A 17,630-nucleotide genomic window follows, 5' to 3' on the forward strand; every position below is an offset into this window, starting at 1 on the left:
CAGGTTGTTATTTGATAGCATTAAAAAAATTCAGGTGGCAGGGAGTTCCGAAGCACAGCATTGGGAATTCTAATGTGAGAAAGACTGAACTGAATCAGGGTGGGGTTTTCCAGATTATTTCACCCACAACATTTTTGTCTCTGGCTGCACCTCATTCTTGGTTCTGGCTCCATCCACCAGCAGCATGTACCCCTGCTTAACAGATTACTTCCGAGGGAATGTGTCTCTGAACCCCTGACACCCAAAAAAAGTGTTGCCAAACCTCCTTTGCAGAGGAGGATGCAATTGCAAAAGCCCAATACTTGCCACTTTGAGATCCTTGGAGGAACGGCAGAAGCCAAAAGCAATTACCAAGGGTGATGGCAACCCTGTGTGTCACGCAGGTATGTTTGCGAGGGAGCCTAGGTTGGCTGCAGATCGCAGTTGCATGGCAACAACCACCTAAAGTGAAAGTTGGGGGTAGCGGGGGACGGGAAGATATCTAAGAATTAAACACGCCCTAAGAAGTTTAAAAGGCGGTGTGAGAGATCTCGTTTCAGCACCACGGACAGCGGCAAAGCTGTCCCAGATATTTCATGTAAACTTAGTTTTAACCCGTCTAGTAAGAAGCCAAATGAGGGACACAGGTGGCGCTGTGGGTTGAACCACAGAACCTAGGACTTGCCGATCAGAAGGTCGGCGGTTCGAATCCCCGCGACAGGGTGAGCTCCTGTTGCTCGGTCCCTGCTCCTGCCAACCTAGCAGTTCGAAAGCACGTCAAAGTGCAAGTAGATAAATAGGTACCGCTCTGGCAGGAAGGCCAACCTAGCAGTTCGAAAGCACGCCAAAGTGCAAGTAGATAAATAGGTACCGCTCCAGCGGGAAGGTAAACGGCGTTTCCGTGTGCTGCTCTGGTTCGCCAGAAGCGGCTTAGTCATGTTGACCACATGACCCGCAAGCTGTACGCCGGCTCCCTCGGCCAGTAAAGTGAGATGAGCGCCACAGCCCCAGAGTCGTCCGCGACTGGACCTAATGGTTAGGGGTCCCTTTACCCCTTTACCTTTAAGAAGCCAAATGAGATCTCCTTCACTAGAATCTGGTGGAGACGTCCCCAAATCCACTCTCTTGGGCCACGTGCAGACTGCAAGAGCCGCTGGACTGTTAGGAAGAAGAGCTTCCTGGATCACGCCAATGGCCCACTTTATCCAGCATCCTTGAATCGTAGAACTGTAGAGAATAGAAGGGACCCCGAGGGTCATCTAGCCCAACCCCCTGCAATGCAGAAATATTTTTGCCTCAAATGGGGCTCAAACCCACAACCCTGAGATTAACCTTCTGCGTGCAGAATGGATGCTCTGTCCCTGAGCTACAGCATTGACCAAATAATTATATAATAATAATAAAATTTTATTTATATCCTGCCCTCCCCAGCCGAAGCCGGGCTCAGAGCGGTTAACAACAATAAAAGTAACACAACATTCTAAAATCAATTCGTTTTAAAATCAATTCAAAATCTAATTAATGGCAACCATTGGGCTAGAGTGCTATGAGGATTACAGAAGGAGAGAGGGGGTCAGGCTGTGCCCTGGCCAAAGGCCTGGTGGAACAGCTCTGTCTTGCAGGCCCTGCGGAAAGATGTCAAGTCCTGCAGGGCCCTGGTCTCTTGGGACAGAGCGGTCCCCCAGATCGGGGCCAAGGCCGATAAAGCCCTGGCTCTGGTTGAGGCCAGCCTAACCTCCCTGTGGCCTGGGACCTCCAGGATGTTTTTGTTTGAAGACCATAAGGTCCTTTGTGGGACATACCAGGAGAGGCGGTCCTGTAGGTACGAGGGTCCTAGGCCGTATAGGGCTTTAAAGGTTAAAACCAGCACCTTGAACCTGATCCTGTACTCCACCGGGAGCCAGTGGAGCTGGTATAGCACTGGGTGAATGTGATCGCTCTCCTTCCCTCCCTCCCTCCTCCTCGTCCTGCCTCTCTGGTTGGTTTCTGATGTCGTCACTCTGCCCATCTGCCAGGGTCTGATAGAGAGGAGAGAATAGCAGGGAAGGATCCCTATCTCTCCTCCCCCCCCAAGTGATGTGATCTTCCCCTAATCTGGCTGCCAGCAGATACCTAACCTGCCAAAGAAGCGCCCACTCTTTGGAACAAGTCGGGCGAGGGAGGATGCGAAACCCGGAGAGGGTGGTCTGATGAGAGCATTTATGCGCCACGGAACACACCATGGAAACCAAGGCTGGAAGGAAATGTTTTCTTCTGGTGCACTTGAAAGATAAAAAGGGTTTGCAAAATGGGGGTCTTCGGGTGATGGTTTGCTTTCTCAGGGGCTCCCGGCTTTAATTACACTGCAGGCGCAGAGAGAGAGGGGGGACTTTTTCAGCCTTGTGGAAATACAAAGTAAAAACTTTGCTTGGTACAGCTCAGTAAAGTGGTACCTTGGTTTACAACCATAATCTGTTCCGGAGGTCCGTTTGTAAACCAAAACAGGTTGCAAGCCAAGGCGCGCTTTCGCCAATGCGGCCTCCCCCCCCAATTGTTCATAATCCCCCCCAAAGGGTTGTAATCCAAAAAAAAAAAAAAGGTTGCAAACCGGGACACACACTTCTGGGTTTGACATGTTTGTAATCCAAACTGTATGCAAACCAAGACGTACTGTATGCAAACCAAGGTACCACTGTATTGTCATCACTGACTTCCAGTGGGATCTCTCTCTCTCTCTCTCTCTCTCTTGCCTGTTGTTGGCATCCATCTGTCTTGGGAGACAATGGAAGACTGTGCCTATGGGGGTGAGTCAAACCATTGGAGAATTACAGCGCCTGCTGTGGCTGTAGAGACTGATACAAGAGAGACATGTTTTGTTGCAGCCGGAGCAGATGAAGGCATCCAGTTGTGCTGCTGCAGATGTACCATGGCATTTCTTCTCTCTGCGTTCCTCCTCATTGCTCCTCTGGTAACTGCTTTGGATGCATGTTCTATCTATCATCTATCATCTATCATCTATCTATCATCTATCATCTATCATCTATCATCTATCATCTATCATCTATCATCTATCATCTATCATCTATCATCTATCATCTATCATCTATCTATCTATCTATCTATCTATCTATCTATCTAGCATCTATCTATCTATCTATCTATCTATCTATCTATCTATCTATCATCTATCATCTATCATCTATCATCTATCATCTATCATCTATCATCTATCTATCTCTATCTATCTATCATCTATCATCTATCTATCATCTATCTATCATCTATCATCTATATCTATCTATCCATCATCTATCTATCTATCTATCTATCTATCTATCTATCTATCTATCATCTATCTATCATCTATCATCTATCATCTATCTATCTATCTAGCATCTATCTATCTATCTATCTATCTATCTATCTATCTATCTATCATCTATCTATCTATCTATCATCTATCATCTATCATCTATCATCTATCATCTATCTATCTCTATCTATCTATCATCTATCATCTATCTATCATCTATCTATCATCTATCATCTATATCTATCTATCCATCATCTATCTATCTATCTATCTATCTATCTATCTATCTATCTATCTATCATCTATCATCTATCTATCATCTATCATCTATCATCTATCATCTATCATCTATCTATCTATATCTATCTATCTATCTATCTATCATCTATCTATCTATCTATCTATCTATCTATCTATCTATCTATCTATCTATCTATCTATCATCTATCATCTATCATCTATCTATCCATCATCTATCTATCTATCTATCTATCTATCTATCTATCTATCTATCATCTATCTATCTATCTATCATCTATATCTATCATCTATCATCTATCTCTATCTTTCTATCTTGGCAGGTCTTTCCTGCTGCATCCCTAAAAGGAGATGACAGACCTGGAAAAGTTGCAGGGGGGGGGGGAGGCGGCAAAAGGTTTTGCATAAAGTTGCAAAAAGTGATGGGGGGGCCTGAAACCATTCCCCTACGAGGAAAACTTACAACATTTGGGGATTTTTAGTCGGGGGATAATGAATAAAGGATCGGAACATGATAGAGCTTTATAAAATGACGCAGGGCCTAGAGAAAAAGGGAATAGAGAGATGATTTCTCTCTCCTGCTCTCTCCTGCTCCCATCATACTGCTTAAGCTGAAATTCCTGTGATGCAGAGGGTTGGACTAGATGACCCCTGGGGTCCCTTACAACTCTTCAGTTTTATGAGTCTATGATACTGGAACCCAGGGCCATCTGACAAAACTCACTGGCAAGAGATTCAGAGGAAACGAAGCGCTTCTTCACTCAGCAGCACGCTGTTTACCTCTGGAACTGGCTGCCGCAGGACACAGAAATGGCCACTAACTCGGATGGCCGTAAAGGAGGATTGGACAAATTCATTGAGGGCAAGGCCTTTTGGTAGCTCCTATTCACGATGGCTGAGCTGTGCCTCCACCCTCAGAGGAAGCCTGTCTCTGAATGCCAGTCGCTGGGGGATCACAAGTTGAGAGAGTTCTGTTGCACCCAGGTGACCTGGTTCTGGGCTTCCCATGGACACCTGGTTGGAACTGGAGGTTAGGATGTTGGAGTAGATGGGGGCTTCAGCCTGATCCTGCAGGGCCGAATCTCTTTGCAGGGATATCTGGGCATGTGCTTTGCAACCTCAGCGTCCTTTAAACTCTTCCCAATGAAGACTTTAATGCTTTCTCTCCCCTCTCACCCTTCCTTCTCCAGGAAATCCCTTTACGTGAAAATTGTGGACGTTGAAGAATATGAGAAGAAGGACAGCTTCTTCATTGAGCTGGGACAGCCACGTTGGTTGAAAAGGGGCATATCAGGTAGGTGGCTATGGGGTGTGGTGGGGAGAACACCTTTCAAATCCAGAGCAAAAGACTGGAGGTGTCATTGTGAAAACTGGGGAGTGATGTTCCTCTGGAGATGGTCATCAATGGTGGAGGAGCATCCCTAGAGGACCATTTGCTTCCCACCTTCCCCTATAGCACAGGGGAGGCACCTCAGGCCCTGAACCTATTGCTATGGGGCCCCCACCTCCATATCCTGGTCCCTGTTCAGTTTGGTTTGAGGTGGGTAAATGTTCTAAGCAGCCCACCTGAACTGGGACACAGCCTTACAAAACTGCCACCAGCGGCACTTCGCTTTTGGTTTAGCTGCTTGCTGTTGGTTTTGTACTTGTACAGCGCTTACAGAAGCAGTTTTGGCAGATAAGCAGCATATAAATAAGTAAATAACTGCTAACGATAGCAGCTTTGGGATTTTGGAGAGGCTCTAAGGGTGAGGCTCCCCCACAATTCCAAGTTGGGACCTCTTAACCTTGGAGACCAGGGGAGGCGAAAAGCTAAAAGGGTAGAGGTAAAGGGATCCCTGACCATTAGGTCCAGTCGTGGCCGACTCTGGGGTTGCGGAGCTCATCTCGCTTTACTGGCCGAGGGAGCCGGCGTACAGCTTCCCGGTCATGTGTCCAGCATGACTAAGCCGCTTCTGGCAAACCAGAGCAGCGCATGGAAAATGCCGTTTACCTTCCTGCCGGAGTGGTACCTATTTATCTACTTGCACATTGACGTGCTTTCGAAATGCTAGGTTGGCAGGAGCAGGGACCGAACAGCGGGAGCTCACCCTGTTGCGGGGATTTGAACTGCCGACCTTCTGATCGGCAAGTTCTAGGCTACCCACAGCTACTCTTGTGCAAAAACGGAAAATGACGGTGCTGTTGGAGCAGCAGAGCCTTTCGGCAGGCCTGGAGCCTCAGTAAACACCCAGCCTTGGCTCTGCCTGGTGCCATCCCTAGAGGCAACTAGCAGTTGCTTAGAAGGAGAGGGTTGCTTTGAGCATGAAATCCCTGCTGTATTGCCTTTGATGGGGGGGGGGGCTGGCTCCCCAGCCATTCTGTTCCCTGGTGGCTGTTCCTTCAGATCACAAATTTCTCTGTCTCTTTACTGACGACCTGCATAATTTCTCTCTTTCTTTCTCTCTCCCTCTTCTCTCTGTTTCCTTTGTCGCAGCCCTTTTGCTAAACCAAGGTAAGCTCTCCCTGCTTGCTCTCCCTTTTTCTTCAACATCCGACTGGTTCTGCCTTCACAAATCCAGCTCAAACTTAACCCATCTGATCTCTCCACCTGCTCTGAACATCTCACGGGCACAAACTTTCCGGCACCTAAGGTGCAGGGCATTTACGACGCCCATTGTACAGATGGAGCAACTTCGCCCCAAAGTATCGGGCAGGCAAATCCTATGCTCAGAAGTAATTTCCGCTGAATTCACTCGGGCTCACAGTGCCCAAGGAAATGGGTAAAGCAGTGGCTTTCAACCGGTGTGCTGTGGCACCCTAAGGTGCCTTGAATGATGGCCTTCCCTCCCTCCTCTGATGCCCTCTTGTGTCTCCACCTCCCAAAGGCTTGTGCAGCTGTTTGTTGCAGCAGCCTTGGCTATAAGCTCCCTAGGCGAATGGTGCCTCTGGGGCTGGACAGGGGGTGCTTCCCAGGCCCTTGTGGGGCAATGTGAGGAGATACCTGCTGGGATGCTGCCGGGGAGATGGGGGCATTTGGCAGGCCCCCAGCTGGCTCCAGCCACCGGCTGGCAGTCGGGCGAATACTGGTTCCCAGTACAGCATCAATCAGCGACACGAGCCTCAGATACGTTTAGAGACTCAGCACGCTCTTATCAGCAGAGTGAATAAATCCTCACAACAGTTGTGGCGGACAGAGTCATGTGTGAGCATTATTTACAGCAATTTATTCAGCATAGTTCAGGAACAAAGGGAAAACATGTCTGCTTCCTTTCGTCTCCAATAGCAAAAGCAATATACAAAAGGAAGTTCCCAGCAAGTGCTGGAAGTAAACAGGCATGTGACACACAACAGTCATGCCTGTTCTCTTTTAAGGTGGAACGGAACTATAATACCTCTCTTTGGGGCAGGGGGGGGGCAGTTCAGAGACCAGGCGCAGTCGCTGCAGCTGCCTAGAGGACCCCCAAGTCGAGGGGAGGAGGCTGAGGGAACCCTCCACAAGGGAGGGTGTTTGAAAAAGGGCGAGAGGCTGCCAGCTCTGCAGGAAAGGGGTGACATAACTGGGCTCCTGAGCCCCACAGGGGAGCCGCAGAGAGAATGTAGTCGGTCAAGGGAGCCGTGGACTCAAAAAGGTTCTGCAGAGATAGAAATTTTATTACAAGGTGTCTTTTCCCCATGTTTCATTTGCAAATAAAATAAAATAATGAATTAGAAAATGGAACTTCACTGGGCATTCCACAAAGTGCCGGGTTCTGCTTTGACACAGGGCCCTCCAGAAGTTGTTGGATTCCACCTCCCATTATCCACAGCCAGTGTGACTAATGGTTAGTGATGCTGGGAACAGTATTTTAGCAATATCTGGAGGGTTCCCTTTCCCTGGGTCAAGGTATGTGGGAGGAGAGATGTATTGGTGCTGCAAAGACATGGATATTACAATTTCCGCACATGACTCTGTTGTACACAGACTAGACACATAATTGCAGTGTGCGCAATACTTGTACATGCCACTTCCAGCTGGTTATGGGATTGAAAGGGGCCCACAAGGGTCATCTAGTCCAACCCTCTGCAATGCAGAAATGGCAGCTGAAGAGTGCCTGACAGAGGGGCATCCGACCTCTTGTTTAGAAACCTCCCATGAAAGAGAGTTGACCGCCATCTGTTACAGCTCCTCATGCAAGCTAAGAGTATATAAATACACAAGAACTGCCTTGCTGGTCCAGGCCATAATATCCACTTTGGCCGTCTTGCAATTTCCAGAAGACACCTCTAGAATCTCGTAAGTGGGGCACGAAGGAGGTGTTTTTGTTCTTTGTCCCCAGCAGCTGGTATTCAAAGGTATACTGCCTTTAAACATGGAGGTTCTGTAACCGCTAGTTATTGGTAAATCTCTCCTGTAGCCCCAATGCTTTCCCCCCACATGAATGTATGGGGCATGGATCCTTATGCGTTGTGTCCTGGACATGAATCCAAAGGGATTGGGTACTTGCTCTTTAGCCGAATCTTAAGGACAAAATATCTGAGGACTTGTGAGGAACGCTAAAACGGTTTCACTACGGCTGGCAAAAAAAATTGTAATTAATTTTTTTTAAAAAACCAGTTTGCTACTGGAGTTTGTCCACTGCAAAATTCAATGCAAATTTGTTGATTTCCTCCGGTGGGGTTAGGAGGAAGGAAATCTAGAGAATTTCGAAGAAAGCAAACAACAACAACAACAACAACACAGAGGTGTGTGTGTGTTTGCTTCTCTGGTGCAATGGAATTGCATATCGAATGGTGATTTGGTGTGAGATCAGGTTACCAGACGTCCCCGTTTCCTGGGGACAACAGTCCCTGGATTTACAAAGCAGTCCCCTGAAAAAAATCCATTTATTTAGTAGGAAGTTGAAAGGTGTCCCTGGATTCATGGGGAGGGGGGGGGATTCTGGTAACCTTAGTGTGAGAGAGGGAGATATCCTGTTCCTGTGGCCTGTCCAGATTCCCCGAGGCAGGGGATGGAGTTGGCAGATGAGGTATAGCCTTCTATTAAACAGCTGTGGCTGGGAGAGGGAGCACTTTGCGGGGGCGAGGGAATGCCATGGGAGAGGGTGCGTGGGAGAAAGTGTGTGTGCGTACGCGTTAGCCATGTTCTGGGGAGAGAGGCAGTGAGTGGGAGAGAAACTATATGCTTTGGAAGAGATTGAGATGAAAATGTGTGCTTTGATGAGAGGGAGGGGGGAGGGAGAGAGAAATCTTACCTGCCCAAAACAACTCTCTGTCGTCTTCTTTAGGGGGAGAGATTGTGAATGGAACAGGTTGTGGGGTACATGGGGTCACCAGGACATGTTGGCTGGGGTTGGGGGTTTTTTAAAAGAAGAAGACGAAGAAGAAGAGGAAGAAATTTTATTTATTCCCCGCCTTCCCCGGCCAGAGCCGGGCTCAGGGCGGCTAACAAGAATAAAATTTCAGTAAAAACATAAAAAGAAGAAAAAGGGGAAAAAAAACACAATTTAAAATACAGGTTAAAATGCAGCCTCAAAGTCAAAACCATAAGGGGAGGGAAACATAAGGGTGAGACCAAGTCCAAACCAAAGGCCAGGCGGAACAGCTCTGTCTTGCAGGCCCTGTGGGAAAATGTCAAGTCCCGCAGGGCCCCAGTCTCTGGTGACAGACAGTATCTTGGGTTGTTTGAGTACCAAGGCATTTGAGAACCAAGGTACCACTGTATGCACAGTAAGTGGCAGCGTATCATTTGCGTAGTTCACTGCGCTTGCAGGATCCTGCCTTTTCTCTCTGTGCTGAATTTTGGTGAGGTATCCTCCCCCTTCCTTTCAGGCACGGGGTCTGTATTGCCATGTGATTTGAATTCACTGCCCTGACAATTTAACATATTGTCACTGGGGATCATTCTGGCATTTGGATGAGGGTGAAACAGCAACTGTGGTTGAGTAGGCTTGAACGGAGGTTCCTATCTTGGAAATTATCCATTGCCCAAGCGAAGAAAGCCAAGACGCCAGGGAAAGGAAGCAAAAGTGGTCTGGACTCCAGGATTCTGTTACTTCGAGGCATTAATGCCAAATTGCATGTTGCGATTTTTCTCTACAACAGATGTTTCAGGCCCAGCAGGAGTTGCACTCCAGAAACATTTCTACTAGGTTGGAAACATAGCTGTCAACCGTCCCTTATTTGGCGGGAAAGTCCCTTATCCCAGTGCTGTGTCCCGCTGCTGTCCCTTATTGATGATGTCCCTTAAATTTCCCGGGTTTCAAAGGAAGCAGCTCCTCTCCCTCCCTCTCTGCCGACCAACTGTGTTGCTTGGCTGCGTTGCTCACCCAATAAGGAGTCTAAGAACGACTGGGGGGTGGAGCCTGCATGCCTTGTGCCGATCAAATCGGCCGCCTTGCCTGGGGACTCGCCTTTGCTCAGCGCTTCCCAGCGGAGAGGTGACGGTGGTTTTCCTTGCTGCATCCCCTTTGCCGGGTTGCTGCGCTGTGGGAACCACCGCTTGAGGCTTCGTTTGGCTGCTGGCTGGGCTTTCTGCCTTTGGCTTGGAGGGGCTCAGAAGTCGAACATACCTGTGTTCAGAAAATCCCTTGTTTTGGCTGCTGATCCCTTATTTCCGAGGCTGCTGGCCCCTTATTTTCAAATCTGTAAGTTGACAGCTATGGTTGGAAATGGCTGCTCTAGAAAAAGCAAAACGAAAACCCACAAATCCCCACACAGAGAAAGCTTGCGCTTCAAGGAGAAGAAGTATACAAAGCAGCTTCTTCCCCTGATGAGCTATTTTTCTACATTAAGGGGAATATTCCTTCCCCACCACCACCCAGATACCAATGTCCAAGCAAGTCATTTGCCCATCTGAAGCCTAAAACCCTAGACAGCAGGAAAAAAAGATTACCACTTTTGTTCTGCAGGTTTTCTAAACCAGCACTTGGTGTTTGAGAATCCAGGATTCGAAAAATGAAGAGTATATTTTTATAGGCCACAGTGGCAGCAAGAGTTCTTATCGCTACGAAGTGGAAGAGTGATGAAATCCCCTCCCCCCAATAAAAATGGATCCAGACAATGCAGAGCTAGGTAGTTTATCAGAAAAAATAAAGAACAAACCAAAACAGGAATTTATTTCAAAATGGGAAACCTTCAAAGTTTATTTGAGGTTGAATCCTGACAAGACAGAAGTACTGTTTTTGGGGGACCGGGGGCGGGCGGGTGTGGGGGACTCCCTGGTCCTGAATGGGGTAACTGTGCCCCTGAAGGACCAGGTGTGCAGCCTGGGAGTCATTCTGGACTCACAGTTGTCCATGGAGGCGCAGGTCAATTCTGTATCCAGGGCAGCTGTTTATCAGCTCCATCTGGTACGCAGGCTGAGATCCTATGTGGCCACGGACTGCCTTGCCAGAGTGGTGCATGCTCTGGTTATCCCCCGCTTGGACTACTGCAATGCGCTCTACATGGGGCTACCTTTGAAGGTGACCCGGAAACTGCAATTAATCCAGAATGCGGCAGCTAGACTGGTGACTGGGAGCGGCTGCTGAGACCACATAACACCGGTCTTGAAAGACCTACATTGGCTCCCAGTACGTTTCCGAGCACAATTCAAAGTGTTGGTGCTGACCTTTAAAGCCCTAAACGGCCTCAGCCCAGTATACCTGAAGGAGCCTCTTCACCCTCATCATTCTGCCCAGATGCTGAGGTCCAGCACGGAGGGCCTTCTGGTGGTTCCCTCACTGCGAGAAGCCAAGTTACAGGGAACCAGGCAGAGGGCCTTCTCGGTAGTGGCGCCTGCCCTGTGGAACGCCCTCCCAGATGATGTCAAAGCAATAAACAACTATTTTACTTTTAAAAGTCATCTGAAGGCAGCCCTCTTTAGGGAAGTTTTTTGTTTGATGCTGTACTGTTTTTAATATTCAGTTGGAAGCCGCCCAGAGTGGCTGGGAAAACCCAGCCAAATGGGCGGGGTATAAATGATAAATTATTATTATTATTATTTGAAAAACAATTGCAGTAGTTTAAACTCTGTTGCAGCATTTGAATAACTTTAGTAGTAGATTTAAGAAAAGTATGAAACTTAATATAAATCAACAATTAGTTCATTTAAGATAAAAATATGTTTTGGCAACAAATAATAGATAATTGAAACAAGGAATGGATGGGAGGTTAGGTCTATAGTCCAAGGACTGCTTTTTGCTTTATTGATTTGTAACTAATATTGTCTTTATCATTGTTTTATTTGTATTATTGTCTTGTTTTTTCCTTTCTTGATTATCAATTAAAAGAGAGAGAGAGATAGAATCTAGGATCTAGGAAGTGGTCTTTTTGGAGAGGGCTGGTTGCCAGCGGAAGCCAGAATATTTCTCAGGGGCCTGGGGGAGGCAGAAATTAGTTCCATTTCCCTGTGCTGCCACTGGCCATTTCAATGCCAGGTGAAGCTCTCAGTTCTGCACCTCATTATCCCCAAGGAACCAGTATTTGGGTGTCTGGAGGAAAAGGTAAAGGGACCCCTGACCATTAAGTCCAGTCGTGGCCGACTCTGGGGTTGCGGCGCTCATCTTGCTTTATTGGCTGAGGGAGCCGGCGTACAGCTTCCGGGTCATATGACCAGCATGACTAAGTCACTTCTGGCGAACCAGAGCAGTGCATGGAAACGCCGTTTACCTTCCTGCCAGAGCGATACCTATTTATCTACTTGCACTTTGACGTGCTTTCGAACTGCTAGGTTGGCAGGAGCAGGGACCGAGCAACGGGAGCTCACCCCGTCGCGGGGATTCGAACCACTGACCTTCTGATCGGCAAGTCCTAGGCACTGTGGTTTAACCCACAGTGCCACCCGCGTCCCGGCATGGAGGATACTTCTGCCGAAATCCTCACTGCTCAGGTAGACTGCTCCTGCCCAGAAGGTGTTGTGTTTAAAAAAGGGAAAAAAGGAAGCCTGCTGGTTGCTTGTAGCACCATCCAAATTTTCCAGGTCCCCTCCCCCTCCACATCCTAGTGGTTCTCTGTGGCTGAATCCTAGCGGTTCTACTATGTTAGGCTGTGCAGGACCAGTGAGGAATGGCACTTGCTGCCTGGCCTGCTGCCCTCACTAAGCCTCTGAGCAAGATGCTATTCTTTTTCATCTTCTATCTCTCAAACAGGCCAAATGATCCCACGCCAAGAAGAAACCCTTTCATAATTGCATTAATAGCAGCTAATTACATGGCCCTCTCAGGGTTATGGTCAAGGACAGGTTGCACCTTTATTATGTTCTCAAAGGCTCAAGAACAGGGGCAGCCAGCACGGCGCCCTCCATAGGTTGAACTACAATTCCCATTATCCCCAATCAAGTTCTTCTACAGAAGCCTGTGGGTCTGAAGTGCTCCTGTGGCCAAGACTATCTATCTATCTATCTATTTATCTATTTATCTATCTATCTATCTATCTATCTATCTATCTATCTATCTATCTATCTATCATCTATCTATCTATCTATCTATCTATCTATCTATCTAGCTATCTATCTAGCTATCTAGCTATCTATCTATTGGACTATGCAGAACTGACAAACTAACAGCAAAAATAAGAAAAGAAAAATATCATCATCTGATGAAATCATGAGCAGGATTTGAATTATGAGCAGCCGTAGAAGATTGATAATACAGTGGTACCTCGGGTTACATACGCTTCAGGTTACAGATGCTTCAGGTTACAGACTCCGCTAACCCAGAAATAGTACCTCGGGTTAAGAACTTTGCTCCAAGATGAGAACAGAAATCGTGCTCTGGTGCTGTGGCAGCAGCAGGAGGCCCCATTAGCTAAAGTGGTGCTTCAGGTTAAGAACAGTTTCAGGTTAAGAACGGACCTCAGGTACTTAACCCGAGGTACCACTGCATATGAAATGGAACGATATGTCTCAGGTGAAATGTTTATTAGAATGCAGTATGTAAATGGGCTGGGATTAAGAACAGCATGGAGAGAAAGACAGGAAGTCAATTTTAAAAGAGAAATGTATAACAAATTTGGAATCTGGAATCAGTGCATTTTCCCAGAAGGTACTCAGGGGCACACGGTACCGGCACCCTTTTTGTTGTTAAAAAGTGTGGCACTTACTGGAGCAACTTCTGCTGCTCCAGAGAAGCGGACACGGAGCAATGGATCCAAACTACAAGAAAGAAGATTCCACCTAGACATTAGGAAGAACTTCCTGACAGTAAGAGCTGTTTGACAGTGGAATTTGCTGCCAAGGAGTGTGGTGGAGTCTCCTTCTTTGGAGGTCTTTAAGCAGAGGCTTGACAACCATATGTCAGGAGTGCTCTGATGGTGTTTCCTGCTTGGCAGGGGGTTGGACTCGATGGCCCTTGTGGTCTCTTCCAACTCTATGATTCTATGATTCTATGATTCTATGAGTACCAGCGCCTATTTTTCTAGAAAGAAAGAAAAGCACTGTCTAGAATATATATGGCAAGATTTTAAAGTTTAATAAAAACTGGGCTCCAAAATCTCTTGATGGAGAGGAACGGGCTGTGCGACTCAAGAAAGGAAAGCCTACCGTTAACGGTGAAAAGTTGCAAGAGCAAAATACAGAACCTCCATGTACAAGAGCAGTATATCTCTGGGTAGCAAAAGCTGGTTGACTCGGCTCACTTCCTGGAGGACCAGTTGCTATATCTCAGCTTAGCCTATCCCAGAGGGTTGTTGTGAGGATGGTGAAACTTGCAGGATGGAAAGGAATGCTCCTTCGCTAGAGGTTTTTAAGTGGGGAGGGTATGGCCACCAATCAGAGATGCTGTGGCGGTGTGCTCCCTCGTGTTGGCAGGAGGGTCAGGCTAGATGGCCTTTGGAGGTGCCCCGCTTACGAATCTGTTGCTATCTGTGACCACCTGGAGAAGGTGGGATATCAGTATACAGTGGTACCTTGGTTCTCAGACTTAATCTGTTCCGGAAGTCTGTTCCAAAACCAAAGTGTTCCAAAACCAAGGCACGCTTTCCCATAGAAAGCAATGCAAAACGGATTAATCCGTTCCAGACTTTTTAAATCAACCCCTAAAACAGCAATTTAACATGAATTTCACTATCTAACAAAACCATTGATCCATGAGATGAAAGCAATAATCAATGCACTGTACTATAAAATAAATAAGACAGTATTGTAGATGATAAAAATTAAAATTATTTTTTTCTTACCTGCACTGGTGATAGTTATTGTTTGGATGGGGGGCTTTTAACCCTTTCCACAGTCACACAATCAATCAATCAATCAATCAGTAGCTGAACTGGGTTCCACACAGTCACAAAAACAAATGAACCGAAAAACCCTCAAAAACAAAAACGCAAAATAAATAGCAAAAGCGCGGAACTTAATCTGTTCCGGAAGTCCGTTTGACTTCCGAAATGTTCGAAAACCAAGGCGCAGCTTCTGATTGGTGCAGGCGCCCCAGAAACAATAGCCGACAGCCGCATTGGATGTTCGGCTTCCAAAAAATGTTTGAAAACCAGAACAATTATTTCCAGGTTTTCGGCATTTGAGAAGCAAGGCCTTTGAGTCCCAAGGTACCACTGTAGTCTCTTCTTCCTTACGCCATGTTTTCCCCTGACTTAGTGGATGCCGACAAGAAGCTCTCGGCCGAGGAAGAGGAAGCCCGGCGGATCGCTGAGATGGGGAAGCCGGTCCTGGGGGAAAACTGCCGCCTGGAAGTCATCATTGAGGAATCCTACGATTTCAAGGTGAGGAGGGGGACACGGCAGGTGCCTTGCCCAGCCTCGATTCCCAGCCCTTCACACTTGTGTGGCGTCGTGGTTAGAGCATTGAACTCTGAGCAGGGAGGCCAGGGTTCGAATCATCACTTGGCCACGAAGTTCACCAGGTGACCTTGGGGGCCAATCACCGCCTCTCAGTCCAACCTTACAGGGTTGTTGTTGTTGTGGGGATTAAAGGGGGAGAGGGAGGACCATGAAAACCGCCTTGCCCTCCTTGGAGGGAAAAGGAGGGATATGGATGCATTAAATAAATAACAACAAGCAAGCGACATAAAAAGGCTTCGCTGAAGCTTGATTTTGGTTTTGCATTTGTATGGCACTTTTGCAGCTCAAAGCGGCTCACAATACTAACATGAAACATTCTACTCTTACCACTGTGCTATTCATAAATGCCAAATTATATTATTATTTAATAATAGTTAAATGATGATACAGTGGTACCTCTGGATGCGAACGGGATCCGTTCCGGAGCCCCGTTCGCATCCAGAAGCGAACGCAACCCACGTCTGCGGGTCACGATTTGCCGCTTATGCGCATGCACGTAGCGTCATTTTGACCGTCCGCGCATGCGCGAGCGGCGAAACCCGGAAGTAACACGCTCTGTTACTTCCGGGTCGCTGCAGCGCGCAACCCGAAAATACTTATCCCGAAGCTACTTCAACACGAGGTATGACTGTATTATTTACTACCCCTAATACAGATTTTTTGGGGGGTCATGTGCGGACGACTGAATTTAAGACTGACGAAACCACGACTGACACTGCTCCCACCAAAACGCCACCCGCCCTAGACTTTTAGAGCAGTATCGTACCACAGTCATGGCTTCCTGTGGAGAATCCTGGAAACTGTAGTTTGTTAAGGGTGCAGAGAGCTGTTAGGAGACACACACACACATACCGCATTCCCCCTCATGGAGCTACAATTCCCAGAGTTCCCCAGGAATTAGAAAGATGGTTAAACCACTCTGGAAATTGTAGCTCTGAGAGGGGAAGAGGGGGTCTTCTAAAAACTCTCTGTGCCGGTAACATGCTACAGTTCCCAGAATTCTCTGGGGGAAGCCATGTCTGCTGAAAGTGATATATGCGTATCAGGCAGACCTGACTGTGCTTCTGTTGCCCCCCCTTCTGTAGAACACGGTGGATAAACTCATCAAGAAGACAAACCTGGCTCTTGTGATTGGCACACACTCCTGGCGGGAACAGTTTCTAGAGGCGATCACCGTGAGTGCAGGTAGGCGGCTCTAACTTGGGGCGATTGAGAGAGGCTGCCGTCGTGAGCTTACCCTGTGTGCTGGTCCCGGGGGGTAGGTTACCGTTATCGTAGTCAAAGTCCAGTCCTGAGTCACTAGCCTGGAAACAGTTCACAAGGAGCGAGGTGAGGTCCGAAGCAGGAAGCCGGGCGGGGAACAGGAACACTGGAAGGTCAGGTCTGGGTCCGGGTAGGAGCAGGAACTCAACGACGACGTTGCTCCCGCAACCTGGGACTGGGCTGACTGGCCTTTATCTTCTCTGAGGCCAGGGGCGGCCCCGGCCCCCAGGAGACCGGCCTCCCCTGGCCTTAAGGCGAGCACTCCTCCTGGGAGAAACCAGCTCCCTTCGCCTCTCTGCCCTGAGCCTCTGCAGTTCAGGAGAGGCTGAAGGGTTAATGGACCCAGGAGGAGACTCACCTGTAGGCACTGAGTCCTCAATCACCTCCAGAGCCAGAGTGGAATCACCTGGTGCCTGCTCCTGAGGATCCGGCACAGGTGCAGGAGCTTCAGACTCAAGGCCCTGCCCCAGTTCAGCCGGCCCTGGAGGCAGGGACTCCTGTGCAGGCTGGGATTCCTCCGGTTCAGCCTCTGAATCAGAATCCCAGGCCATCACACCCTGCGATTGTTGCCCAAGGCCCTCTTCTGTATGTCTGCTCCCCGGGAGGTCCAGAGGGTGGCAATGCACAAGCAGGGCCTTCTCAGTGGTGGCCCCTCGCTTGTGGAAGCTCACCTAGCTCCTGCGGGGAGCTGTCTTGCACATCCGAATCGACTTCGATTGATTTACCTTGCATTACGGAGGCCAGTCCTGCTTAGAGATTTCTCCAAAGGATTTGAGGAAGGGTGAAAGGGAAGTCAAAGTTTTTCCTTTGGGGGCGGGGCAAGAAGGGGCAGATTGCTTTGGCTGTGGGTGTCTGTTCCCAAACTGCATGGCTCAACAGCAAATGGGCCTGCCCCATTGCTTCTCCGCCCCCAAGTCCTTTTCCCCCTTACCCCTCTGCCACCCGCCCTTCTTTTCAACCTCTTCTCCTTCTCCATTCCCCACCATCCCCTCCTAATGGTCATAACCCTGTGGTTTGCAGGGCGAGCGCCATCTGTTGGCAGCCATGCGAACTACAACCTGACGACAACCTTACACAAATGTATGCTACAGAAGAAACGCAGGAA

General features: G+C 48.1%; 1 protein-coding gene across 1 annotated transcript in view; it reads left to right on the forward strand.

The window, feature by feature from the left end:
* Positions 1-17,630, forward strand: part of SLC8A2 (solute carrier family 8 member A2) — a 135,840-nt gene that overhangs the window by 111,271 nt on the left and 6,939 nt on the right. Inside the window, exons 3-6 of the mRNA XM_081200214.1 lie at positions 4,720-4,823; positions 6,006-6,023; positions 15,060-15,184; positions 16,348-16,447. Of these exons, the coding sequence (XP_081056340.1) occupies positions 4,720-4,823; positions 6,006-6,023; positions 15,060-15,184; positions 16,348-16,447 (347 nt within the window). The remainder of the gene's footprint in view (positions 1-4,719; positions 4,824-6,005; positions 6,024-15,059; positions 15,185-16,347; positions 16,448-17,630) is intronic.

This window comes from Podarcis bocagei (genome assembly GCF_964188305.1).
Source record: "Podarcis bocagei genome assembly, chromosome: 7".
Taxonomy (NCBI): domain Eukaryota; kingdom Metazoa; phylum Chordata; class Lepidosauria; order Squamata; family Lacertidae; genus Podarcis; species Podarcis bocagei.